The 24,088-nt window shown below is 39.9% G+C and overlaps 2 protein-coding genes and 1 long non-coding RNA gene across 4 annotated transcripts in view; 1 reads left to right on the top strand and 2 right to left on the bottom strand.

Annotated features, from left to right (window-relative positions):
- The window catches only part of LOC119892488 (UDP-glucuronosyltransferase 2A2-like), a 42,154-nt gene that overhangs the window by 12,587 nt on the left and 5,479 nt on the right, over positions 1-24,088 (bottom strand). The window contains exons 2-7 of one of the 2 annotated variants that reach the window (XM_038704754.1): positions 13,831-14,579; positions 13,516-13,664; positions 12,402-12,533; positions 8,271-8,358; positions 1,132-1,351; positions 280-993 (exon numbers count right to left, since the gene is read on the bottom strand). In XM_038704754.1, coding sequence (XP_038560682.1) covers positions 711-993; positions 1,132-1,351; positions 8,271-8,358; positions 12,402-12,533; positions 13,516-13,664; positions 13,831-14,554 — 1,596 coding nt within the window. In that variant the 5' untranslated portion in view covers positions 14,555-14,579 and the 3' untranslated portion in view covers positions 280-710. Of the gene's footprint in view, positions 1-279; positions 994-1,131; positions 1,352-4,591; positions 4,595-8,270; positions 8,359-12,401; positions 12,534-13,515; positions 13,665-13,830; positions 14,580-24,088 lie in introns of those variants that run through there. The other variant, XM_038704756.1, reaches the window with a different exon arrangement.
- LOC119892490 lies at positions 585-23,219 on the top strand. Its single transcript, XR_005442557.1, has 3 exons — positions 585-659; positions 19,357-19,549; positions 23,162-23,219. It is a non-coding gene; the product is annotated as an uncharacterized LOC119892490 (long non-coding RNA).
- Positions 18,916-24,088, bottom strand: part of LOC119892487 (UDP-glucuronosyltransferase 2A2-like) — a 19,222-nt gene continuing 14,049 nt past the window's right edge. Inside the window, exons 5-7 of the mRNA XM_038704753.1 lie at positions 22,095-22,182; positions 19,872-20,091; positions 18,916-19,690 (exon numbers count right to left, since the gene is read on the bottom strand). Of these exons, the coding sequence (XP_038560681.1) occupies positions 19,405-19,690; positions 19,872-20,091; positions 22,095-22,182 (594 nt within the window). The 3' untranslated portion in view covers positions 18,916-19,404. The remainder of the gene's footprint in view (positions 19,691-19,871; positions 20,092-22,094; positions 22,183-24,088) is intronic.

Here is a 24,088-nt window from a genome sequence, read left to right as displayed (position 1 = left end):
CATGTTGAGCACTAAACCCCAACTCATTTGTGATAATTTTGTAAGAATCCACAATTAAAACTAGTGAGAGATGCCCACAGAAATTCTGAGTAATGACATTAAAATTAACATGGTTTTAAAAGAAGACAATTTAGCGCGGTTAATAGACAGAATTAAAAACACGATATGTTTTATTTGTTCCAAAAGGATTAGCCTACTGTATATTTTAACCCTTCAGACCATTAAGCTTTTAATATCAAATTGGCCTCAGATTCAGTGATGCAAATGATTGCACACCTGTCAGCAACTCGAGCATTTATTGATCATACATGCATATTTATACATATTTTGGAAAGCAAACACATGTTTGTCTATGGACAGGTTAACAATGGTTTAAGGTTCAGTCAGTCTAGCCTGAGTTTATGGTTACAAAACGTGTTGAACAAATAGCACAACAAAATCATTCCTCTTTACCATGAAAATAACCACTCAAACAACACAGGAGATTCACAACAATACTGGACATTGTAAACTAATTTTTTAATTTTTTACCCAAATTAGTTGTTTCAAAGCAGTCAGAATAACTCATCCCAAGTCACTAATTATCACACAGTCCAAGGCATTGTGGTTACATTATATGCTTTAGACAAGCAGGAAAACCAGTGAACTGTTATATAAAGGTTGTTTTTTCACCAGTCTGTTCTTTACCAACTACATTTCAGTTCCATCAGTTACTCAGCCTTTGTCTTTGTCTTTCCCTTTCTGCAGCACCTCCGGAAGCAGAAACTGCAGGTCTTAATGAAGATGAATATCAAGAACAGTATGATAGCAAGGAGGAAGGCCACAACATCCAGGCTGTGATACTCGTACCAGGTGAGCTCGTGGGCCTGAACCCTCAGGTGCTTGGCCCCTTTGTTTCTCATGGTGAACTCGATCCAGAACACCGCCTCATCCAGAGGACTCATTGGTCTGTCATGGTGGATACTGGACAGCCGCATGACGTTCTCCTTGTACCTATGAATGTGGATATACAGGGGTGAAAATGTGGATTAATGTATTTTATATTTTTACTCTTCAATTTCTTTGACTCCCCAAGAATGCAGATAAAATGGAAAAAGGCTAAACTAAGTGCAGATAGGTAAGATAACTCACGATTTCTCGTTGATGACAGCATTGACTGCATCTCTAAGGTCCTCGGTCTTCATGGAGTTAAAGTCTACAGTTACTGCAGCTCCCTTAGCCTTCATATGGATCATGTTGTCTGGCTGGTCAGCGAACAAGGGGATGCCCACCATGGGAACACCGTGGTAGATGGCCTCATAAATCCCATTTGTGCCACCATGTGTGATGAAAGCTCTGGCCTTGGGGTGACCTGATAGGGTACCAAAGATCATGCAACATATAGAGTTCAGAAAGTGGTCATACACCTTCATTTTTTTTTTTTTTTTTTACATTTTGTTATGTTGCAGCATTATGCTATAATCTTTTAAATAAAGTTTTTCTCTCATCAATCTACACTCTATACTCCATAATGACAAAGCAAAAAAAAAAGTTTATTTAAAAAGACAAAACTGAGATATCACACCGACTTAGATATTCAGACCCGACACTTAGTTGGCAGCAATTACGGCCTCGAGTCTTATTGTGGATGACGCAACAAGCACTGTACACCTGGATTTGGGGCTTTTCTGTCATTCTTCTCTGCAGATCTTCTCTAGCCCTGTCAGGTTGGATAGGGATGGTGGATGGCCATTTTCATATCTCTCCAGAGGTGTTTGATTGGGTTCAACACACAGACACATACCTGTCATATTGAACTTGGCGAGCTAGCAAAAGCTCATCACTCAACAAACTCTCAAAAGTGCAACCACATCAGCAGATGCAAGGCACAAGCTCATTGTAGACTGGACAGAGTTAGATATTCAGTTAGAAAAAATGCAGTGTGTAAAGTGTGTAAGATTTAGTGGCATCTAGCGGTGAGGTTGCGAATTGCACCAACTTTCCAGTCTACTACAGCCACCTAACCTTTCAAAGAGCATAGGACAGCTACAGCACAAAAGGTGTCTCTTCTGAAACAGCTGAGAGTGGCCAGTCAAGAAATGTGGTTTCTTTAGGTAGATATATTTAGAAATTATATTTACTTAATTATTCAGTAAAACCATATTTTATTGTGACTTGGCCACTGACAGACAAGCCAAGGGTCTAAAACGCTCTCATTGTTTCTGCACCATAGTCCATTATAAACCACACATTAGGTAAAGTTCATACAAACATCGACAGGGGAAACACATTCATTCTCTCTGTGATTATGGCCAAAACTGCCCGCCAGCAGTAATATCTGGCCCGCTGCCAGACTATGGTGCTTCGATAGCGGCAACAAACATAAATAAATAAATACTTTGATAGCGGTGCTGAAATAGATCTCAGTCATGGCAGCAACTGTTACTCACATAATCACTTCCTCTTTAGTGGTTTTGCCTACAAAATAAGAACACGAGAAGCTTGTTTACTGTAATGCTGTAGTTGTAGTTGAACTGAGCTTTTACTTTGAAAAATTCTAAACACCATTAAAAAAGTCTGTAGCCTGCTTGACACACTTCTGAAAGAGCTGTCAGAGAACGTGATTCCCCTAAATATCCTCTGCTTGGAGATTCTCGGGAAATGAAGCTTGATAGGATGTGGATCAAACAACGAAACAAAAACAGAATCCAATTGTTGAAGAGAGAAAAAAAAAAAGTTGTCCTGGGGTGGGATCAAACACTCAACCCTTGAGTTGCAAGTTGTGTGCTTTACCGACTGAGCTAACCAAACAACATGTCATCAAAAGTCAATATTATGTCTTATATTGTCATCCATGAAAATATTGCTCTGATGCAAAACTTATTTGCAGACCCCTAGTGTCTGCAATGCCTGAATTCTACCAGAAATAGAAGAAGAACATAGTGACAAAACGCACTCTGTAGCGCTGTTTTTCCATTTTCAGCTACTGTAGAAACATGACGATGCCATGTGGCGACGTCCATGGAGGGGGTTTCCACGGTTATATAGATATAAATGACTCATTCTAAGGTAATAAAAACATAATGGTTTATTATGTAAGGTCTGTATACACCACTGGAAACAGTAATGGATATTATATTACATTTCTGTCAATAGATCCTCAGACATATAACACACTACACCTTTAAAAGCTACGTAGCTTTGAGCAACATATGGAGGCTGTCCTGTATGAAGAAATGATCAGTAATCAACAGTGGTAATAACCTATTTAAAGGAGACCTATTGTGCTTTTCCATATTTTATGACTTATCTACAATGTTAAACACTAAAATAAAGTGGAAAATGACCTAGAATCACCTACTGTCAATAAAAATACGATATAGGCCTACTTACCGCCACCAGCAACCGCTGCCTCCACAGTTGCACAGTTGTCTTAATGACAGCTCAACAATCTGGGGAGCGGGTGTGTTGCAATTCTGGCTCTCGGACCGAAACCGCAACACAAAAGCCCACGGTCTTGTGTCGCGGTTTCTGTCTCGGTTTCAGAACTGTTACAGCCCTACTCGCACAGTTACCCTCAGTTTTTACTGCTCTGCAGCAACAACAGCCTGGTAACATGCTTCAGGTCTTCGCCAATCAGTAGACAGTGGGCTTTGAGAGGGAGGTGCCTTAAAGAGGCACAGCTTGTTTCATACAGAGGCTGAAATGAAGGCCTACATAAAGGACCAGCGTAAGATAGATTTTTTTGAACTCTGAATCATGCAAAGCTGACATACGGGAGTCACAGAACTACAATAGGACTGGAAATGCAGTATAAAAGGGGACAATTAAAAGTACATGACTTGCAACAGTGCATTCATTGTGAATTCTCCTCTAATAGATAGTATTAGTATTTTAAAATTCTTAATATCATTTCAGATAAATTAGAATACGTCTATATGCATATTTGCATGATACATCAAATTTATTGATACCGATCCAATTTGTAATAATACTGAGTTGTTGAAATTTTATTCATCCACAACATGATTACACACTCTTTCTGATGACAAAACGTGCTTAAATTACACTGAACAAAATTATAAATGCAACACTTTTGCCCCCATTCATCATGAGCTGAACTTAAAGACTTAAAGATCTATTTCTCTCAAATATTGTTCACAAATCTGTGTTAGTGAGCACTTCTTCTTTGCCGAGATCAAGATGCTGATCAGACATGCATGCATTGTTATTGCACAGGTGTGCCTTAGGCTGGCCACAATAAAAGGCCACTTGAAAATGTGCAGTTCCATCACACAGCACAATGCCACAGATATCGCAAGTTTTGAGGGAGCGTGCAATTGGCATGCTGACTGCAGGAACGTCCACCAGAGTTGTTGCCCGTGAATTGAATGTTCATTTCTCTACCAAAAGCCGTCTTCAAAGTCGTTTCAGAGAATTTGGCAGTACATCCAACCAGCCTCACAACCGCAGACCACATGTAACCACACCAGCCCAGGACCTCCACATCCAGCATCTTCACCTCCAAGATTGTCTGAGACCAGCCACCCAGACAGCTGCTGCAACAATCGGTTTGCATAACCAAAGAATTTCTGCACAAACTGTCAGGAACCGTCTCAGGCAAGCTCATCTGCTCGTTGTCCTCATCGGACTGCAACTTCGTACAGCCATTGAAGAGGAGTGGACAAACATTCCACAGGCCACAATCAACAACCTGATCAACTCTATGCGAAGGAGATGTGTTGCACTGCATGAGGCAAATGGTGGTCACACCAGATACCGACTGGTTTCCGAACCCCCCCAATATAGTGACACTGCACATTTTCAAGTGGCCTTTTAATGTGGTCAGGCTACGCCCACACGAGTATGTGAAAATGCAAAAAAAATTGCATTTGCATTTTCACACATTGAATTTCTTTTTCTTAAACACATTACGGATGTGGAAAATTATAACGCTGTTGTGGAATTACATTTTAATTTTAATGTCAACAGTCAACATGTAAATGAAACAACCCTTGATTTGTCTGCTATTGGTGGACACTACTAATGCACAAAGTAATTAAGTTAATAGTGGATGCTGTGAAAACATGACTTTTTGAAATCTTTTCGGTGACATCTGACAAGTATCATTTACTGTTGGTATAAAACAGCGTAGCAATATAGCCACCTCTCTTTTGGGTTGCCCTAAGAAGGGGGGTTGAGTTTATCACCTGCAGAGCAGTGTTATTTTCGTCAGACGAAACTAAAGGAAATATATTCGTCAACGATGCGTCAGACTTCATCCAGCCAGAGGGAAACATCACCTGACCTCTGCGATCTCCTGTACCTGATCCGCCCCACTCCCTCTCTGGTACAGATTGTGTCGCTAGTACGACTGACACGCTGTGAACGGTTCGTGATTGTTCCCTCTAGCTGGAAGAATATTACACATGATCCATGTGGGCCTACTACCACAGCGCCACGCTACTTTCTAAATTCTTCCCTCTCGCTGAGAAAAGAAAGGTCAGGTCGCAGCTATTAATGATTCAGCAGTAAGAATCAATCTGTCCCCCTCCTCTCTGTCACGGGAAAAAAAAACTGAGCTCCCCTGAAAGCTATATATAGTTCGCACATTGATGTGGTTATAAGATTTTTGGAAAAAACACTACAAACTTGAAGCAGGATAACCACCTGGGAATTAATTTAAGTTAATGTCTCCTTTGTAATAAAAATGAGGACAAAGCTAACTCTAACTCTATTTTGGTTACAGCAGATTGACCAAAATGCTAATCAAAATTATACTACTGATTTAGAAAAGAATAAAATGATGGTTGATGACTAAAACTAGACTAAAATGCTTTTGATTTTCTAAAAGCACTAAAATCAGACTAAAATACCCAGACTTTTAGTCAAGTAACACTTGACTAAAAAAATTGTATACAGTGAACTAAATATGACAAAAACTAACAAGGACATTTGACACAGGACTAAGACAAAATTTTAAAATGGCTGACAAAATAAACGGTATTCTTTAAAAAGAATTACAGATAATATGGATTTTACACAACTAATTAAAAGTCCTACCAGAATAACTATATCCTCACAGACGCAAATTGAATCACTCAGCTTTGAAACTGCTATGATATATATGAATGCCATGATTATCCCGCATTTTACATATTGTTTGACAAGCTGGGCACAGGCTAACAAATCCACAATGAAGTCACTCGAAAGTCTTTATAAACATACTATCAAAGTTTTAGTTCAGAAACCTAATAGTTTTCACACCTGTCAAATCTTAAATACCCATAGACTTCTGAGTTGGGAAAACTTGGCCACTTATAGTAACCTTTGTCTAGTTTATAAGATATTACTTAGCACTGCCCCACCTCCACTGAAGAGATTTGTTATGCAGAGAGCAGGCACTCATGTCACCAGAGGTATCACAAGAGGGGATTGTATCATTCCCACTCGAAAAAGTGCTTTTAGGCAGTCAGCGTTCTCTGTAACAGCATCTAAACAATGGAATCTATTGCCAATGCTGATAAGAGAAGCAAATACTTATCGTTCTTTTACTGGTCAGCTTAAGAACTGGCTAATTCATAATCAGATATGTGCACATTAGACTACTGACTGCCTACTGAGATTTGTTGCTTGTTTGCAGATTGTCTTTTGTCAGTCTTTTTAATCTCTCTTTATGTTTTGCCTATGTTGTGTGCTGATATGTTGTTTGTTACTTATTGTTTTGTGTTGTATCTGTCTTATTACTATTTTGTATATATTGTTATTACTTGTGGACTGTAATAAGTTATTTTATGTCATTTTAAATCTTCATTTTAGGTTGCCTTCATAATAACTGGCCAGGGACAACAGATGAAAATTAGCCTGTTGAGCTAACTCTGGCTCATTTACAGTTATTTTACTGTTAATTAATGAGCACTGTCCCTGTCAAATAAACAAATAAATGAAAATGAAATGAAATGAAAATGAATGTAATGTTACATGCATTCATTCTGTGTTTGTAGCACCTCCTATTGGCCATTAAGTAAATGTCACCTGTTGATGTCATTTTAGACATGTGCGCTCTCATTGGCTGTTATTAGTCACATTGATTGTAGTCACAAGATCAGTTCAGCCATTTTCCCGTAAACAAGCTAGAGAACAGCATGCAGGCTCCCTTGAAATTTGTCGGAGCGGATCAGCTTTGCGGTACCCCGGATGGCGAGGAATCGATGCAGAGCATTTATGAAGCTTGATGTGTCCATGGCCTCAATGAGCTCTATATGAACTACACAAATGCTGAGGCAGGTGAACATGACAGCCCACATCTTGCTGTTGGCAGCACCTCCACGGGTGCGCCGAGAAGAGATACTCCAAGGGCCAAATGCATCAACGCCTACGTTGGTGAAAGGCAGCTCCGTGCTAAGTCGATCTGCAGGGAGGTCAGCCATCTTTTGCTCGGCTGTCTTACCTTGGAGCTTGTTACACCTCACGCACTTGTGTAGATGTCTCGCGATGCACCTCTTGGCTCCAACAATCCAAATGCCATGAGCGTATAGCTCATTCTTTGAAAATGCGGCCTTGGTGCTTGACTCTCTCATGGTAGTAGTTGAGGTGCAGGGTGCCAATGTGGCTGTGACCAGGGAAGATCTTCTCCTCTGTGCTGTGAGAGTAGAGTGATGAAGCCGGCCCCCAATTCTCAGGAGTCCATTACCATCGAGGACAGGATCCAACTTCCTCAATGGATTGTTATTCGGGATGTCCATTTAAGTCAAGTTAATCAAGGGTGTTTATCTATCTGGTGATGTGTGCCTCGCTACGCGCTCAGGTGCCAGAATAATGAAATTAATATGTCCAAGTATTAATATTCATAATTTTATTAACAAAGTGTAGGTTTACTACAACAGTTCTGTACTGTAAGTCTTTTTATTTGTATATTAGATTAACTTTGTATATTAGATTAACTGAATAAACAGTATACCATAAGGATGATATCTTAAAGTATATGATTAGAATGGAATTTGGGCACAGCTATAGTGTGTGGACTTACTTGCATGGTTAACTTTCACTGGATAAATACCAGTTATAATAATGATTTTTAATGTGTAGTGGTTCGAAAATCCCTGGTCTCTGAATTGACGTCAAACTTCACCATAACATTCTTACTGAATTATCTCTCATATGTCTCTTTAGGATTTTACTGTCAAACTAAATAATGAAAAAAATCACTAAATAAATAATGTGGTGGAAACCCCATTTCATCTAAAATTTTTGAAGGCCTATCCAGCAATGTTTTTAAAAGCTTTCCTTACCCAGTAGGTCATTCTGAGGGATCCAGTCATATATTCTGGTGTTGGCACCCAGAGTCTTTGGTTTTTCTCCACTGTATCTCCAAAGCACCTATAAACAAGAGTAAAGCATGATTTTATGTATTTTATATATAATATACTGTATAGCAGTGAATTTAATAATAAATGCTAAAATAATAAGGGTAGTTGTAAGTTACAACAAAGTACTTTTATTTAGATAATGGTTGCCCTATTGTGTAGAGTTAAATCATCAATCATCAATATGTGCTAAGAACAGGTCACAGGTTGTAACCGCACATAAAAGTAAACCACGTGCTTGCTTTTTTGGTCCCTTGGAACAACCACTATTCTGCGTCCTATGTGAAGGAATCAGGGTGGATTTTCTGCATGTGCTCTTCCGAGCATTTTTGCCTACTGATTCTGAACACACAGCGACAAACCAGCAGCTAATAAAAGTCTACTAACACCAAAAAACTGCTACAGCCCATCAGGCCAAATGAGAATCAAGTTGACATCAGGTGAAAAACTACTTAACATCTGAAAGACATTTGACTCCTGGAGAGACTTCAGCTTTGTTGGATACAAAAACTGACCCAGAGTTGGCTTTCATTCTATTGGACAGGTAATTTAACATTACTGCAAAGCATAAAAAATACATACTGAGAGATTGTGCTTTAGTTGGCTCAAGTTAGATAACGTTGCAATGTTATCTGACTGTCAGATAACATTGCAATCTGTTGCAAAACACTAACATTAGTTTAACTGTGGGTGGGAAAACCTCCAGACCAGGCCAAAGGCCTAGTGGGCCCTCACTCTCACACTTTGAATTCTTCAATCTACCTTGTAACTCAGCCAATGTGAACTCTTGTCCTTTCAATGTAAATAGTATTCTTTTCAATGATACACAGGTTCCAGTACAATTCAAAGTAACTCAAGTTAAGTGATAATTTTGTTCGTTGGCAACAAATTTAATAATGGATTTTCGTTGACTATGTCTATTAGTTGTTGCACCCCTAGCTGAAAGTAGTATAAACAAAAGTAGTCCGCGTCTGTGGTGTCAGTGTATACGTCCGCTCCAGAGTATATTCAAGGCTTTACCGGTGAGTTGGTCATTTGTCACGTAAAATTCATGACTTAAATAATAATAAAATAGCCACCATCACTTCTCCTCTCCTGAAAACATTCATGACCAGACTTGCTACTTGCTACTGTTTTTCATTTCCCTCTCCCGGTTTCCTCGGGGTCACAGCCAAGGGCGTCAAAGTGGGAGAGATTACCGAGGGCCCCAATGGGGGGAGGATCCTTAAAAATCCAGGAATGAAAAGTTTGTTTTTGTTTGCAATGTTTTATTTCTAAGCAGTAGTTTCATAACTAAGTTAAAAATGGCTGAATAAATCGGTTGAGAGACTGAACTTTGTAAACCCCCCAAACAAATCTAAAATAGTAGAGCCTCTGAGGCTTCCCTCACCCCTTCCAAAAGATGCAAAATCGTTCAGTCCGCCCCGCACTAGGATTAATCTCTGAACGGTCTGAGTGACGCTGATGCTAGAGCATCAACAGGCTTGTGACAGTCATGTCTGTTCCAAAGAAAGGGAAATCAAGTTACCAAAAAAGAAAGAGAAAGAAAGCAAAGTGAAGGAAAACAACTGCCAACAACTTTCTTTCAAAAGAACGGTGAGCACAATCACAACTAGCAGTTAAAGAATGGTTTAAGCCCGTGATAATCAACTTGCAGCCCGAAGCTTCCCATCCTGCCCGCAAAATGGCCACTGATGTGTGTGTTCACAAACAACACGTTTTTTCATTTAATTCTGGCAACTAGGAATGGGGATCGTTAAAGTTTATTGTTATTGATACCCTTATTGAGACTGCTTAACAATCTGAGTCTTTATCAAAACCACCATCGATACCTAACTATTTTTTGGTGAGGATAATTTGGTAAGATGGTATGAGGAAAATATTCGATGTGCGATAACATTGTTATATATTGAGATGACATATGACATGCGATAAATAAACAAATATTGAAGCGTGCGTATTAGCTGCCTGGTTGTTTTTAAATTACATTTATTCATTTTAGCTGACGCTTTTATCCAAAGAGACTTACAACTGCTATATGTCAGAAGTCGCTAGGGGTTAAGTGTCTTGCTCAGGGCCACATTGGTGGATGTGACATAGTGGGGGATTGAACCTGGGTCTCTCACACCAAAGGAATGTGTATTATCCATTGCTCCATCGCCACATAATTAATTATAGGATTAGAATTTTATATCTCAAATACAACAAAATCTTGTTTTTTTTTTACCCAGCCGTCCAATCACAGTGCAGGAGGGGCAGGACAAACACCACACTGAGCACATCCGATCTTGAACAAAACGATGTGCCTACTCGCCAAGGTGTTTCCTCGCCTGCAAAATCTCATGAACCCACGTACGGAGAGTCTGTCCTCTCATGTTTCAGCCTTCTCTTCATGCAGAGCAAGGGCCAGAGCAAGTGGGCCTACGTACTTTGTGGTGACATTTTTACGTTCAGTAAAATTAAGTACCCTACTTGCAGCACACCCCCTCCACGGAAATTATGTATCATAGCAACCACAGTGTCTCGAAAAAAAAAAACATAGACTGTATTGCACCTCCAAAACGCACCCTAGCTCTCCCAGCTAGGCGTTTTCAGAACACCAGGTGGTGTTTTCAGCTGGCAAAAAACGCTTTGGTGGACACGGCCCTTACAGTAATAAGCGTAGCTGTCGGCAACTCGAGTTGTTGGGAGCTAACTCCACTGCGATGGAGCGGTGTCTCTCTGCTGACCACCATGTGTGTGTGTGTGTAGGAGCCGACAGAGAGAGCAGAAGTCCCGGGCCTGTTTAAAACCACGTTTCGGTGCCATCACTAAAAAACATTAGTTTTCTTATCTATCGCGTTTCAAGTTAAATCAGATTGGACACTCGAGACATAATGTTGCACCTTATTGATTTCCGGCTTTTAAGAAATCTTTTAACCGGGTCTTTTTAGAACTGGGTATCGATCCCCATCCGTACTCGCAACCAACGCTTTCGTCACGGTGGGGTTTTATCGCTGGACAACTATGTTCACACACAAAGCGGCTACTACTATAGTTGTATGAACCCAAAGTACAGAAGTACATAACAAAAAAAGTATATAATTATTTGCCTATGTAGGCGTGCCGTTTATCATTATTATTATAGCAATGAGATGAGATATGATATATGGTGGTGGTGGTAGTAGTATATTTTTTATAGTTTCTGTTTTGCTGGCCCCCACAATATATACACTATATAATTTAATGTTCATTTGAAGTAGTACTCTATAATTTATAACAAATCAGATAGTTTTCTGTGGTTTTATACATTTGACTCACATAGACAAACAACCGCTCATGCTCACACGAAAGAGGCCTCTCACTGCCTACAATAAATATCTACTTCGACACCTTGAAAAGTAGCTCACATCTAAGGACAATTTAGGGCCACCAATTAACCTAGCCTGCATGTCTTTGGATGGTGGGAGGAAGCCGGAGCACCTGCAGAGAACATGCAAACTCCACACAGAAAGGCTGGGGCAACCGGGGTTTGAACCCGCGACCTTCTTGCTGTGAGGCCACCCCATATCGAATTTTAAAATCCAGTATCAAAATCGGTATCGGACTTAAAAATCCCATATTGGTCAGGCTCTAGTAATAACTACTGCATGACAAAATATATTGCCTATGTAGGAGAGTGTTTATCATTACAATAGAACTTTATAATTGTAATGACATGAGTAATATATGGTATTATCATTATTAGTAGTAGTATATTGGTATTTCTTATTTATAGTTTCTGTTTGGCAGGTCCTTAAAATAGGCTACATACACTATTTCTTTTAATGTTCATTTGTAGCAGTACTTTATAGTTTATAATGAATCTTTAAATCTTTTTTGTAGTTTTAAACATTTGACTCTTATTTATTAAAACTTTAATATATTTTGTTGTACTTTTGTTTAGCATTTTGTTACCTTGGTGAGGTCTCATAACAACAAATGTTAGGGATAATCTTTGTTTATTGAAATCTGTATCAGTCTTAAAATTCCCATGTCGGTTGGGCTCTAGTTGTCACATAGAGATTGTCCTCTCACCTTTTGTGGAATCTGAGCGAGGGCTGAAGCGATAATGTTTCCCTTCTCTGTAGTGATGTTCTTGATCAATGATCCCAAAGTGAAGACCACGATGCCAGCGTCTCCAGAACTCTGCACAAACTTTTCCATATCCTGTAAGAAGAGTAACATTATCTCATCGCAAACCAACCAGCATTTTCTTTCCTCAGCATTGTAATGGCTTATTCTCTTCATTGTTGAAAGGGGCCGTAGAATAGAAAACTTACCATGAAGACATACCATGAGCCTCAATCTCCATTGTTTCCTCCTGCATATCTAAATCTCGTGCATCCCAAAAAAAAAAAAGAAAAAGAGAACCTGGCGAATGCCAGCAAAAGCTACATGTTATGTAACATCTGGGATGTTTACGCCCCCAAAGTTACATAGACTAGCCCACGTTCCATAGTTAGCGGTCATATGAGCTCATAGAGCCACAGCTGTAGGACTCCAAAGAAATTTTATGATTATGAAGGAAAAGTAAATATTTTCTGGTTTTCAGTCTGATGTCATCTGGCTGCTCTGCCTCAACTCTGTGATTTATGAAGTTTCTTAATGGACAAATAGTTTTACTTGTTGCTAACCAGTGAGAGTTTATGAGAGTTTATAGTGTTTTCTTATATTTATAGTTTAAAAAGGGTAATTTAAAGTCACGGTCCAACACCAGTAACATATAAACTCCGTAAATCAGCAAAAGTGGAGGCAGAGCAGCTGGAGGACATCAGAGGGAAATTTCAGAAGGAATATTTTCACCATCAACTCTGATCCATTTTCAGTAAAAACCAGTGAATTAAGTTGTGTTTTTGTGCAGTAATTAGTGAAGGCTAGTCTCGGATAGCAGGCGATGCAAGTGAGCTTACAGAGAGGGGGGCCTTAAAGAGACAGTAGCTAAGAAAGAGGGTAAAATAGAGGTGATGAAACAGTGGACAGTAAAAGAAAAATATGTTTTTAAACATTACAGCATGTAAACATTTTCTGGTAGAAACCCTAAATACAAGTATGAACCTGAAAATGAAAATTCTACGGCACCTTTGAATCAGGGATACCATGGGTGTGTAAAAAAACATTAGTAGGCCTGTAATAGTGGAGACAGCCCTACCTCTGGTAAAGGTTTAGCAGGTCTGCAGTGGATCCCACCAACAAATTTGAAGTTAGGAAGGAAAGGGCGAGGGAAATCAAAATCCCAGTAGGTTCGCATCAACCAGATGTCTGCTCTACCCATCACTTCACAGGCACTGGTGGGTGTTCCTGTCACAACGCAAAAGTAATGGATTACAGCCGCCCATCAAAAGTATCACCAATACTTAAGATGAGATGGCTAATTTAAAATGTTTATTTACTTAAATGTCAAATTGTTGACAAATGTGACATTGCAATTGCATTAAACAGTGGTTCTTGTAGCTGAGTTACTCACCTTTGACTTCAGAGTAATATTTATCTAGTTCTTTCCAAAAAATATTATAGATCACAAAATCCTGCAGTGCGTAGAAGAGGAAGTTCCACACTCTCTCGGAGAAGTCCATCTTGTCAGTCAGTTTGCTCATTGCGCCGGGGACAAAGGAAGGTGGAGCTGGTAGCTGACCACACTGTCTCTCCCAGTTATGGGCTAGAGAAAAGCGCAGGGAGAAGACCAGGGGGATGCCCAAAATCTCTGCTACTAAGTCACTGCCGGCGTAGGCGGGATCAGCCAGGAGAAGGTCATAATTTCCCACCTTCAGCTTCTTCATGATGGTTTCTGATTTCACCACGCCGTCCAAATTCTTCAAAGTGTAATTTTGGTTGAACTTCATCAGACTGATGAATCTGATGTAAATCTGCAAGTAGCTCATATGATCCATCTCGTACATGGAGAAATGAAGGAACTCTTCTATGAACTCCTTTATGACCTCCGTAGAGACGGAGACGTTGAAGGGTTCGTAGCGAAAGCGGGAAGACTCACTGCTGTTCATGAACATCGACACGCTGGGGACAAGAACCGTCACCTGGTGTCCCCTGTCGATCAGCGTCTCCAGCACATGCTTCATGTTAATCCAGTGGCTGCCTTCAGTGTACCACACCAAAATGTTCCCTGCATTTGTGCTCCATGTCACAGAAAGTACCAGCAGGACACAAACAGAGAGACGCCGTCCCAGCTTCATGGTGCCTGTTTGTCACTGGGAAAGTCTGCTGGGGCCTGAAAATAATCATTAACTAAACAAAGCTGAACTCTGGCTCGAATTACCTCTTTGTACTGCAAGTATTAAATAAAAGACCCAACCCAAGCAAGTGGTTAAAGGTAAAAGGGTAGTGGCTGTAAAGTTAATGACATTAAAAAAACACAAGACTAGTCTCTAGCCTGTACTATAAATCTAAAAACAGACTTTATCCCCAGATTGTTAGCTGTGGAGAGATGGAGTCAAATGACACAAAAGGATAATGAGTTCTGGTAAATGGGCTTAGACACACTTACGTAATTTGAGGAAGTTGTGGGTGCATGTACAAGAGTTTGACGGACTACATTTTGACTGAGGAAAGGCTGATTGATAGCAACTATCCTGTCCAGAACCCTGAGAAATCTGGTTGTGCTCTTCTTTTTGCTGACAATAAGAAAGATGTGTATATTATAGTTTTATGCTATAAAAAAAATCCCAAATGTTTACTGTACAGCTTACACCATGAGATGTCAGGTATTTAAGGTAGGAAACGACAGTGAGGGACTATACCTAAACTTGATTCTCTCGTAAGATTTCAGTTTTGAATAAATGACTGCACCAAGGAGAGGGACATTAAAATTAATTGTTTAAATACTTTTTGTTTCACATGTAGGGAGGGCTGTCTGTATCATGTAAAGATCTATCAGCATACAACAAACTCATAAAGTGGATAGTTACTAGATGAGGAGCCTACGATTAAAATTATGAAGTTACTGTTTAAGGCAGGGTGCATTTTTTTATTTGGTTAATTTTGAGATGTTGGTGTATTTTGTTTCCATATCTTCTTTTACTCTAAGGAAAAGAAATCATTAACCGGCGGAAGTTCTGAGGTGAAACGCCCTCAATTATTTTGTTTATCCTTTTCACATGCAGTGCCTTGTCAAATGCATGCAAATTAGCGCATTTTAATTAGTTAACGACTAATTTGCATTCTGATGACGTTATTAGACACAGATTTTGCTGTATTTACTTGTAGTGTCTTAATTCAGTACCAGTGGTGTAGTTACCATATATACAGGGAATGCAGTTGCTTTGGGGCCCGCGGTAATTACCTCTCATGTTAGTATAATTTAAAGATCAGTGTTAATAACCATCTCTCCTAGCTGATATCATACCATGCAATTACTTTTCAAGGTGTCGAAGTAGATATTTATTGTAGGCGGTGAGTTAGGCCTCTTTCATCAAGGTGTCTCTGTCTCACACTTGATGTCATTCCTATTCATTTACAATACAATGACATTAAATACTTTTACACACAAACACTCCATTGCCACATAACTCTGACTTAGGTATGTCAAATTAAGTTTAAATAAGGGTGAATTCATGGGATTTTATGTTAAAGATGTGCATTCTGTGGGCCCGCACAGAATTCTAGGTAATTTTAATTGACGTGCGCATTGCTGCATAGCACAATCCACACAGAAGAGTAGCTAGCTAGTAAAAGGACAGCAACTGGGAAACAGGCCGCATCTGAAGAGTGAAAATGGCACAAGAACTGACGAAGGTGTTGTTTGTGGACAACAACTGCATTGCTGCAAGCTTTGGGGTGACGTTAGTCTGCACAGTTTTACTGCTTTTCGTAACAATCCCAGTGACTGTGGGCTCTGAAGAACGATCTTTTTCCAAACTCAAACTTATAAAATCTTACCTGAAGAGCTCACTGGAACAGACCTGTTAAATGATTTAATAAAAAACTTTGCAGAGCAAAAAGCTCAGTAGAGTGCATCTATAATGTGAGTAAAACTTATTTATATTTTAGGCACTTTAATGCGTTATCGCACGTTAACGCAGTTTTTATTTTATTATTATTAGTTTGAAAGTCCCTTGCTCACTGGCTCTGAATACACATACAGTCAAACCATGGGTCACAGGAGGGGCGGGATGTTGATCAGCATGCAAATCGCTGACCCAAACAAGCAGTGGAGGGAGGCTTCGGCAGACTACGCTGTCATCTTTTTTCCATAATTTTCCACCCGCGATCCGTTATCACAGCAGCAGGTGAGCCACTTGCTTGTTAATGACGCAGCCTATCAAACAACTCAAACAGCCAAAACCAACATCAGCACCCTGTGTTCAGTGTTGCTTTAACGTTAAAAGTGTTTGCAAACCACGTGTTATTACACTTTTGTGTATATAGCAGTACATTTAAATTAAAATTTCGCAATACACTACTTTAGAATTCATTATTCAATTTTATGCCTAACAATGCGATTAATTGCGATTAAAAATTGTAATCGTTACCCAGCACTATTATATTTATTTGACTAGTAATGAATCAACATACTTGTGTTATGTGTTAATAATGCCAATGAACAGACATGAAACATTTTGTCATGTCAATGTGGTGCACAATTATCATCATCTTTTTCCATGTGTGTCATTGTGCACTGTCGCAAATAGGATACTATTTTCACATGTTTTGAAAGAGCACTGTCATGGGTCCTGCTTTCACATTTGTGAATTGGGCTGTCACCGGTTAGGCTATGTTCTATGTAAATATCTTATGGTGCTCTAACACCGATTTGGTCACGCAGGTGAGTCTATTACTGTCTTAGCCTTGCTATTATGACTCATAGTCTTTATAGAATGCTGTTTGATTTCATTTAGTTAAGGTATCAACTGCGCAGTGCATTTCGCTGTGGCTGGTCGTTTTAAAGCTGCAAGCTTTCACTTCTTTAATTTGCTACTTACATGATGCTACTTTGATTGTGATGGGAGGGCCCGTTATGACCATCTTGCATCGGGGCCCCGCGCCAACTCGTTACGCCCCTGTTCATTACAATACGTTAGCCTTTATGGCAATGATATATTTCCTTAGCTAAACTTTAGCTAACTTATCACATTAGCGAGTAGCTCAAGAGTCGTGCATGTTAGCAATACACAAGTTAACTATATTTGCCATTTGGCTAATTAGCTGCAAACTCGATGCACTGGTAGTTGAGTCTTTTGTCCACACAAGCGAAGAAAAACACAAATGGGATAGGAGCTGGGAGGGGCTGCTGCCTGTTTGTCCGTGTGTGCTGCGCTAATGCGGAGAGACGTGGAGGGAGAAAGTGAGAGTGAGGGAGGGCATCGAAACTTGTCAAAGTCCTGTGGTTTACTCCTTGGATTGTGAAATGGTGATCAGATTTTTTTGAAGTGCTCAGTCTTGAAAATCACCTTCATGCTGATCACCAAGCACCAATTCAGTTTTGTAAGAATCCACCGTTAAAACTGGTGAGATATACCCACAGAAATTCTGAGTAACACATTATTTTCTTTAAAAACTAACAAGGTTTTTAAAGAATATATTACAGCTTTGTTAATTTACATAATGAAAATATCTTCAACACCAGAATTTTTATTTGATTCAAAAGGATTACCCTACTGCATACTTGTCCGTTTTCCCTAATAAAAACTTAGCAAAGGGCAAAAGTGCCCTTTTTCAGGACACTGTATTTCAAAGATAATTCTGTAAACATCCAAATGAATATTGTAAAGGTTGTAAACAATGTTTTTCATGCTTGTTCATTGAACCAGAAACAATCAATGAACACGCACCTGTGGAACGGTTGTTCAGACACTAACAGTGCGCAGAGGTAGCCAGTTAAGGTCACGGTTATAAAAAGTTACAACACTAAAGAGACGTCTCTACTGACTCTGAAAAACCAAAAGATAGATGCCCGGGAACCTTGCTCATCTGCATGAATGTGCCATAGGCATGTACTGTGAGACGCCTAAGACAGTGCTACAGGGAGACAGGAAAGACAGCTGATTGTCCTTGCAGTGGCAGATCATGTGTAACTATACCTGCACAGGTTTAGTAAATCAGAACATCACCACTGTGGGAAAGGCACAGGATGGCAACAACAACTGCCCGAGTTACACCAGGAGTGCACAATCCCTCCATCAGTGCTCAGACTGTCTGCAATAGGCTGAGAGAGGTTGGCCTGAGGGCTTGTAGGCCTGCTGTAAGGCAGTTCCATAACAGACATTACTGGCAACAACGTTGCCTATGGGCACAAACCCACTTTCGCTGGACCAGACAGGACTGGCAAAAAATTCTCTTCACTGAAACCGAGTATTTTTGAAAAGTCCTGCCAGGGTGAAAATTTTTGTTTTTATGTTCATACAAATATTTACACATGTTGAGTTTGCTCATAATAAAAGCAGTTGAAAGTGAGAGGACCTTTCTTTGTTTTCTGAGTTTATATGCACAAAACTAGCAAGACTATTAATTGCAACTTCTTACTATGCACACACCTGTGCTTGATGTTTAAACAGAATTATCAATATTATCCAGTAGGAACAGAATGAAATCCCAGCCAATGAACATTTAGCCTTTAATGTCAGATTGGCCTCAGGTTCAGTTATGCAAATTAGCATGCAATTGGAGAACTTATTGGTCAAACACAAAGGAGCGAACAAGAAAAATGTCCACATATTATGGAACGCAAATACAGGACATGGTGTTCATGCATCCAGTACATGTTTATGTACAGGTTTACAATGATTTTACTAAAGGTTCAGTCACCCTAGCCTAAAAAACTGAGTTTATGGTTACGAAACGTGTGAAACAAATAGCACACCAAAATCATTCCTATTTACCATGAAAATGACCACTCAAACAACACAGGAGATTCACAACAATACTGGACCCAGATTAGTGGTTTCAAAGTACTAACAATAACTTGTCCCAAGCCAGTAAATGTCACAGTATTCACAGTACGCTAAAGCATGATCTGCTTTAGACCAGCAGTTATATAAAGGTTGTTTTTTCACCCATCTGTTTACCAACTACATTTCAGTTCCATCAGTTACTCAGCCTTTGTCTTTGTCTTTGTCTTTCTGCCACAGCACCTCCGGAAGCAGAAACTGCAGGTCTTAATGAAGATGAATATCAAGAACAGTATGATAGCAAGGAGGAAGGCCACAACATCCAGGCTGTGATACTCGTACCAGGTGAGCTTGTGGGCCTGAACCCTCAGGTGCTTGGCCCCTTTGTTTCTCATGGTGAACTCGATCCAGAACACCGCCTCATCCAGAGGACTCATTGGTCTGTCAAGGTGGATACTGGACAGCCGCATGACATTCTCCTTGTACCTATGAATGTGGATATACAGGGGTGAAAATGTGGATTAATGCATAATGTATTTTATATTTTTACTCTTCAATTTCTTTGACTCCCCAAGAATGTGGATAAAATGGAAAAAGGAAGTTGTAATTTTTTGTTTCATATATTTTAAAACTTAAACTCTAAACTAAGATAGGTAAGATAACTCACGATTTCTCGCTGATGACAGCATTGACTGCATCTCTAAGGTCCTCGGTCTTCATGGAGTTAAAGTCTACAGTTACTGCAGCTCCCTTAGCCTTCATATGGATCATGTTGTCTGGCTGGTCACCGAACAAGGGGATACCCACCATGGGAACACCGTGGTAGATGGCCTCATAAATCCCATTTGTGCCACCATGTGTGATGAAAGCTCTGGTCTTGGGGTGACCTGATAGGGTACCAAAGATCATGAAACATAAAGAGACATACTCTTTCACATTTTGTTATGTAGCAGTGTTATGCTAAAACTGTTTAAATTAATTTTCTCCCTCGTCAGTCTGCACTCGATACCCCATAAAACCCCCTGTACCTTAAAACGCGAAATTCTTTGTGGCTGTGTGGGCCAATAACCTATTTCATAGAGGACAATTCAAACTACATGTATTTCAACAATGCATTTATTGTGAATAATAGAATTATATTATTTTAACATCCTTAATATCATTGCACGTAAATAAGAATATTTCTATATGCATATTTGCATGATACATCAAATTCACTGATACTGACTGAATTTTTAACATTATTGAATTGTTTAAATGTGGTTCATCCACCACATGATTAGACACTATTTCTGATGAGAAAATGTGCTTAAATTGTAAAACAGAATTTTTAACAGAAAGCACGGAAATGTGGGGAAAAATAAAATGGAATCTGGAACAAATTAAAACCAAATTGAAAAAAGTTTGTAACACTCTGGGGATCCCCATTGTGTCATAGGTCAACGCAGTGGGGGAAGTCCTGTAGCATCAGTTTTTGACGCATTGCTTTGCCTAGGAGCCACTTAATCACTCAAAATTCTCAAATTTCTAGATTAAGTGCAGCATCAGCATCCATTTAGCATTTTGTTTTGGGCAGATTTGAGCAATCTAAGAAAATACCCAAATTTTGGTCCCAATACAAAAAAACAACATTCAGCTTGATTTTTCTTTTTTTCCTTTTCTTTTTTTTAATCAAAACCAAAAAATGTACAGCACAATTTCTTGTTTTTCATTATTACTGACAAAATAAATGCTTTAATGTTCAACAATGTTTAATTTGCGATTCAACTGTATGATTATTTTGGAGCATGTTTGTTGTGCTGTTAAACTGTAATGAATTAAACAAAGGTGTTTCTGTTATTTAGTCTAGCCTCACAGATTAAGGCTTATTTTAGTAAATACCGTGGACAGTAAAGTGTGGTCAGTATTATAAAGATCAATGGCATAGAACCAACAGCAAGCACACAAAAAGGATTTACAAAAAATGACCAGCAGGTGTCGCACTGCACCTCCATCAGCTGTGATCACCTGGAGCCACTTGAGAAAACAGCTCCACTGAGTTAATTCTGCAGTGTTTAAAGATTCATCTTACCTGACATGGTCTAGTTAGGGTTAGTTTTATGTCTACTCAAGACTGCCTATATTTGAACAAATCCCTGAGTAAGAGAAAGGGGTTTTGCACCATTGTAGCCATAGATTATCATTTAGCACAATTATATCGGTAGCTTCTCTCCATCCATACCGTACCTGTTGTGATTTTAAAAAATAGCCTAGATGGCAGATGCAAGCCAACAAGACTAAATAACCATATCATATTTTCTTATTAAGCTTAGTTCTGGTTTCATTAAATTTCCAATCAAAATGGCTGCTGTCTAAGGCAGAAGTTTTCCAAATCAATGGTCAAACCAGAACTCAAGGCACACCAACACTAATTAAGATTAAATTTTTATTTTACCTTTATTTTACCAGGAAAGAAATCCATTGAGATTTTTAAAAATGAGGTGGATACCCTAAAATCATTTTATTTTACTGTCGTGAAGGCCTGTTTAGTAGCATCAGAGACGTTTTATAGATGAGACACGCCACTCAATCACATCCTCAATATAACTCTTTGGAAAGTCAATCGTCTGTTTTTAACAGCCAAAGCGGGAAACATGTGTCAGCCAATCATTTGGTTCCACTGACTTAAGGGTCTGTTTTACTCTCGACTGGGTATGTGTAGTAGTAGTGATGTCAGATTTATGTCCCAGTGACCAGTAAAAGTGCAGTTGTGGCTCTCTCCCCATTCATTCAGATAAGAGCCTGGTTTTGTTAGTCCAAAATAGCTGCCCGAAGGTGTTGCCAAGATGGTGGCCGAGTGGCATAACTTGCCTATAAGAACTTTAGTAGCATTTATAAAAGTTTTTTTTACCCAACAGGTCATTCTGAGGGATCCAGTCGTATATTCTGGTGTTGGCACCCAGCGTCTTTGGTTTTTCCCCACTGTATCTCCACAGCACCTATTAACAACAGTAAAACATAACTTTACTTCATAATGTCCTCCACAGAAGTCAATTTAGTAGTACGTGCTAAAATAATATGGGAACGTATTTGTAATTTACAACAAAATACTTTAAATTTGGATATGGGTTGTGCCGAATTCTGCCTGCCTGCCGAGAATTGCATGCACCTCGCGGGTGATAACGGTCATTTATGCTTAGAAAAGAGGTGGATGCAAATCTCGGCAGGTAGCCTACAAAATTTGATCTGCCGAATTATGCCTCCACCTCTTTAGGTCCTTTTCAGGCACTTTGCTGTGCTCATTGATCAAACGGCGTTATCACCACATATTTAATGGTACTTCTACTAAGTGTATTAAAATATTAAAGACTCTAAACGTTCATAAAATATATACTTAGAATCATTTAACACCACTGATGGACCCCACAAAGAATATTATAGCGTTTAAAATCAGTATTAGGAGGTGCATGCAATTCTCGGCAGGCAGGCAAAACTCGGCATAACACCGGACCTTTATATACAGTCTATGTGCTGGAAGAATGACCACGCTACTAAAATTTCGCACGCTCATCGATATAACCGCGACACTATTGATTTTCACCGGCACACCGTGCAGCAACACTCATCGCTGTTTTAGCTTCCTGTGTGTGCACAGCCAGTGTGTGTGCCAGCGAGAGACAGAGAGCGGCAGAACGGGGACAACGTGACGGTGAAAGTTAGCGGAGGAAAATATTTCATTTTCTTAGTAAGTAGTCAGTCTGGCAGAACGTGCAGTGTAGGTCACAGTGTGTCCCTTAAGTCTGTATGTTATCTGCCCTGTAAAGCACTTTGTTCTATTTTTTGGCTGCAATGTAACGTTAGCTAAATTAGTAATTACTCATTACTACCTAACTTGTCGAGGAATGAGAACACCAGGTTCAAGCTAAACTGGTGTCCAGTTCACATACTTTACATCCTGATAGTTAAATTATATTTCAGCTTTCAGAGGAGTCTGACAACTGATAGTTAAAGGAAGGACGCTGGTGACCAGGAGGAGCTGATGTTGTGGTGGCAGCCCGGCTGACGGTGAGTGTCCTGGTTTTTTCTCCTTTTTATCAGTTATTCTGCTTTTTCCTTGGTTTCCAGTTCTCTGCCTGCCTCCCTGTGTTTTCTCCCCTGTGTGCTCTCTCTCTCACTCTGCTCCTGAGCCCAGCCAACTACCTGCACCTGCATCTCATCAGACACCTCGTCAGCCTGCCACACCTGCCAGTAATCACCTCATGACTGCCTGTATTTCAACCCCGGTTCTCCACACCATCCTCGCTTGAGCGTCGTTGCTTCATACCTGGTGCCGCTTCTGTGTTCAGGCTTCCATGTTTCTTGTTTTTTCACACTTACCCTGTGCCTTGTCGCTGTCTTCCCTAACCTTGTCTCTCTGTCTGTTTCCCTCCCAGGTACACTCACCCTCGTCCTCCGTTCGGCTGGGCTCATCCACTGGCCCACTCCTCCTCGGACTTCCCTCACGGCGTCCTCCCTGTTCCCCTGCCTCTCCTTGCTTCCTCGGCCCCTGTGTTCCCCGGCTCCCTGGCCCCCTGTCTCCTTGGTTCCCCGTGCCTGAACTTCCCCGACGTCCTCCTCTCCCTCCACTCCAGTCCCTCTCACCCTTTTTCCCTCAATAAACCTCCTTCCCTCAGAGTGCTGCATTTGGGTCCTCTCTGTCCACACACCACACCCCGTAACAGCTGAGGCTAGTAAAGTAAATCACGGATGTAAACTAGTCCTTTTAAGCAATCGAGGAGACGTTTCTTTAGGATTTTAATGTGCAAATGAAATGCTTAGTAATTATCCAGAACTCGCATTGAAAAAAAAGATGCATCAAAATGGATCGCCGCCCTCTGAATTGTAATCAACTAGTCATGAGGTGCC

Source organism: Micropterus salmoides, unplaced genomic scaffold, assembly GCF_014851395.1.
Source record: "Micropterus salmoides isolate LMB-PRFRI ecotype aquatic unplaced genomic scaffold, ASM1485139v1 Ms_hic_scaffold_7, whole genome shotgun sequence".
NCBI lineage: Eukaryota > Metazoa > Chordata > Actinopteri > Centrarchiformes > Centrarchidae > Micropterus > Micropterus salmoides.
This window is presented reverse-complemented; position numbering and strand designations above follow the sequence as displayed.